At 32.9% G+C, this 4818-nt stretch overlaps 1 protein-coding gene across 1 annotated transcript in view; it reads right to left on the bottom strand.

Moving 5' to 3' along the window:
- Positions 1–895: 895 nt before the first annotated feature.
- The window catches only part of LOC127952187 (guanylate cyclase soluble subunit beta-1), a 17612-nt gene continuing 13689 nt past the window's right edge, over positions 896–4818 (bottom strand). The window contains exons 11-13 of the mRNA XM_052550624.1: positions 4442–4582; positions 2643–2797; positions 896–1884 (exon numbers count right to left, since the gene is read on the bottom strand). Of these exons, the coding sequence (XP_052406584.1) occupies positions 1767–1884; positions 2643–2797; positions 4442–4582 (414 nt within the window). The 3' untranslated portion in view covers positions 896–1766. The remainder of the gene's footprint in view (positions 1885–2642; positions 2798–4441; positions 4583–4818) is intronic.

The following is a 4818-nucleotide window of genomic DNA, read 5'->3' on the forward strand; positions in this document are numbered from 1 at the left end:
TGGCTGAGTAAAGCTCACGGAGTATAAATCTCTCCCTCCCTCCTTCCGTCCCTCCAGACCATCCCTGTTCATCACAACATCCCTCGCTTCTTCATTAACTGAGGCTTCAGGTCTCTTGATGGTTTGCTGTGTGAGGTGTGCAGGGTGTGTGTGAACCATGCATTTTATCAAGCGTAATTTGACTTCTGTTGTACTCTAGTTGCAAGTCTCACCAGCTTTCACTCTTTCTGCTTACACTGACTCAAATACTGAGAGAAGCGATGATGCATTACACTAATAATGAACATTTAAACCAATGACTGTACAAAGCCTGCCAAATTTCCATCAAAGCGACATGATAATGTCTGATAATGCTTTATTTGATCGTTACAGAGCTATATAATGAGACCTCTGAAGACCTTTGGTATCGTCCCATTGAAAGCAAAGATAAGAGGAGATTTATACTGAAAACTAGTTTATGATATGTGTGGATTAGAAACGTTCAAAAAGCTGTGGTCACGCCTTTGAAGAGTATGCCAAATGTTAATTATTTTAACAAAACTAGGAGTGATGCTGTTTGTTAAAATTCTTAACAAGAGTTATTTAATAAGAGTCTCTTCTGCTCATCAATGCTGCATTTATTTTATAAAAAATACAGTTAAAATTGTGAAATATTATTCTAATGTAAAACATCTGTTTTCTGTGTGAATCTGTGTTAAAGTGTAAGTATTTCTGTGATGCTCCGCTGTATTTTCAGCATCATTCCTCCAGTCTTCAGTGTCACATGATCTTCAGAAATCATTCTAAGATGCTGATGTTTTTTCTAATATGATTCTAAAAACTGTTCTTCTATGAACCATGAAAGGTTGTGATATCAATATCAACTATCTTCCCACTGAAGTGTAGCTCAGACCCATTGTTTCTATGATGTTTTATTAATTTAATGACAGAGGACCTGTGATAAAGGCATGGTGACATGACAGGTTTACAATACAGAGCTCTATCAGTGAGATCCACATGAACCGACAAACACCAATACAAACCCATCCACAAAGGGTTAATATTCAGAAACTGGTCGTTTACGACTCATCATAGCAACACAATAACAAATACTAAATTGTGATCATAAAATAGCTTATATGTAAATGTTTGGCAAATTCTCTGATGTACGGTAAGAGTGTAAATATATGTGTTTTTATTATTTACAGCATGCATCCGACTATCAAAATTAATCATAGAGTGTTATTTCCAATATAATACATGTGATTCTGAACATCTGCACGTTTATTAATCTCAATTAATGCGCACAATTAAAACTAAAACGGTGTTTCAGGAATAAATACAGACAAAGTGAAATAACTGTTTTTGCTCAGTGATGAAACACTGTCCCATTCTCTGCTATAAAATATAAAAATAATGGAAATAAACATGTTGCATAGAGTATCTGTAGCATGTTCCAGAAGTATTTATTCTGTATTAGTTTCTGTATTAAATCAATTCAATAGTTGGCTCTCAAGAGTAGTATCGTTAATATCAAATGTACCGTCATTTTCATATTTCTGTGTGAAATGTGCAGAGCTTGTTTCCCATCAGCTGTGTAATACCCTTTTATCATTATCTGTGATTCAGAGGTAATTGGCATTTTAAATATGCAGGGGTCACTAAAGAACATCCTTAATCTGAGAGCGGAAGAATATGAAGAAAGCAAAGTATGTTTCTATTCAGAGATGTCAGAGAGAACACACATTAGTGCATGAACGCACTAGAGACGGCAGACGGCGCGTCCATCAGGTCTTACGTGACAGAAACCACACTTTCATCGGCTCTTTCTTTCCTTTCATGGTCACAGGTCCTCTGTACTCCAAATCAAACTGAGGATCAGCGTTTTCCACCGTCTGCAAACACCTGAACCCAAACAACACAATAACAACAGTATTATATTATATTATATTATATTATATTATATTATATTATATTATATTATATTATATTATATTATATTATATTATATTATATTATATTATATTATATTATATTATAGTCATTTTGGTTGATAAAGAAGTGTAAGAATGTGACGTTGTATCATGCACTTCTAAGATTTTTAAATCTAAAATCTAAATACATTTTTATGAATGTGTATTTCTAATTTGAAATGTATATCCTTTGGCTATATATATATATATATATATATATATATATATATATATATATATATATATATACCAACAAAATTATTTTTTATGTGTTAAATCAGGTAAAAATAAATAAATAATTAAAAAAATACTCTGTAATGTTATTTTTTATTTTTATTTAATTATTTATTTCAGTTTTTTATTGGTTACTTTTTTTACAGTGTTCTGGTAACCTTTCAAAAGTACAGTATATTAATTAAACACAATACAAACAGAGTGGAAAAAATAGTATAGAAATAATTTTCACTCAGAAATCACTAGTATACTTTTCAAACAATTAAGAAGATCATTTAATTAAATGTAAAATGTTGAAATAGCAAAACTGGAATAATAATATCTTGTAAAACATAGCCCAATAACCTTTTTTTTATTTTATATATATATATATATATATATATATATATATATATATATATATATATATAAATGTATTTTTTCAGTGCAGATTTGTATCATTGGGGTTCCTCTCACCTGTATGTGTACTCTGACACATTTATCTTTCCCTTCTCTCCTGTGGTCTCTGTACGACTTGTCAGGTTGACAGTGTTTCCAAACAGGCAGTAACGGGGCATTCTTTGACCTATGACCCCTGTGACCACCTCCCCTGTGTGGATTCCAATAGTGATCTGCTCCAAAACATAACAGATACATGGGCAATGAAACACATTCACACATAACCCATTAATATTCATATAGTTTTAAACAATTCAGACAAATCATATCTGTCTTTCTTTTATTTCTTGTTTCATTGAATTTGTGTTTCCAGCATTCCTCCCCTGAATGACACCGTGTGTGCGTGCCAGAGCAGAGCAAACCCTTTGCCAGACTGTGCTTACTTTTACATGTGTGTGTGTGTGTGTGTGCGTTGGTGTAAAAGTGTCCATATCATTCACCCCATACAGTCACTTCTGTCTATTTAAGATGCTCTTAGTGTTCCAGAGGCACATCTTCATCATCCGCTCATATAATAACACACCTGTGCCGTCTGGATAAACAAAAGAGCCTTTACTGAGACCTGACCGCAGTCACGTCGAACACCTCTGAGATGCATCCTAGAGCTATTCTTAGAGATCATAAAGCATCTTTAATACACCAGCTGAAGCACACCAGCGTGTTTTATGATGGAGGTGTTTCATGAAGGATAGCACGGTGGGTGGGTGCACAAAATATGCAAGATATGTTGTTTAATTGATGCTACGAGGCAGCACATTAAACAAGTCTAAACATTCAGGATTTATTTATGCATCTAGTTTTAAATACACAATGACCAGTATATATACATTATATATATATATATATATATATATATATATACACACACACTGAATTCTGACTGAAACTTAAAGGTCTTCACAACAACCCGTCAAAATAAAAGTCAGTTTAACTTGAAGAAACTTTGACAGAAATGAATGTACATTTTAAAGTAATAATAATAATAATAATAATAACAATACAATTATACATTTTAATTTAAATTTAAAAATAAAAATATATTTTATATTATTTTATTTTATTAATATTTAATAATTATTCATTCATTATTAATAATACAATTATTAAAACTTTGTTTATTTTTAAAATAATAATCACACCATTTTTACATTTGTTTTAAAATGTTAACAATTCATTTGATTATATTTTAAACGTTAATGTTTTATGCCTTCATCTGATTAACACCATTTTGGATAATAAATTTGTATTAAATCATAAATCCAGAAAAAAATAACTGTGACTCAGTGGTAGAGCATTGTGTTAGAAGCGCAAAAGGTTGTGGGTTCAATTCCCAGGGGAACATGTTAGGAAATGTTTTTTACCCTGAATGCATTTTAGGTTGCTTTGGAGAAAAGCTTCTGCTAAATGCATTAATTAAATTTTCTGATGTACATTCATTTCTGTCAAAATTTCTTCAAGTTAAACTGACTTTTATTTTGACGGGTTGCTGTGAAGACCTTTATGTTTCAGTCAGAATTCAGTGTGTGGAATTCTATATAATACTCAATTATATACTGGTAATTGTGTATTTATAACTGAGTGCATAATAACTAACATAATAACAGTCCTGATAATGAGTAAAGCAGCACTGGATATTCTTGTTCATGTGACGATGCTGTAATGTTCTCTGTAACATATACTCAATCTCACAGTCATCAGGCTAAGATAAGAGTTGAGCGAACACTTTTCTAATTTTGTGACCAAAATTCTGGAGCAAAAGATCCTCATGCAAAAACTTATTTGTTTAAACTTGTATCTGGGTCAAGAAGAGTGATCACCTTCACAGGATCCTCGTCCACTTTCACCTGTCCGGCGATCTCCATCATGTCCAGGGCCAGGTGACCGATGGATTTTGCATGATGGGTGCAGGGCTCCGGAAGACCACTCACGGTCATGTACTTATCACCAACAGTCTCCACCTGTCAGACAACACAGAGATTCAGATCACAGACCGCTACAAATAACTAATGTGCCTGTGGGTTGGAAGAACCTGTTGATTTTTACACAAACTGGCAACCCGGTGTATGCAAATCCTATTGGTTAAACTGGCAGTGGGCGGAGTCACACAGACCAAAACAAAAACAAACATTCATGACACGGAACGCACAACAATTATGTGAACTTAGCATGTTTCCTAAATATCTGCAAACATTTA

Source organism: Carassius gibelio, chromosome A1, assembly GCF_023724105.1.
Source record: "Carassius gibelio isolate Cgi1373 ecotype wild population from Czech Republic chromosome A1, carGib1.2-hapl.c, whole genome shotgun sequence".
In the NCBI taxonomy this organism is placed as follows: Eukaryota; Metazoa; Chordata; class Actinopteri; order Cypriniformes; family Cyprinidae; genus Carassius; species Carassius gibelio.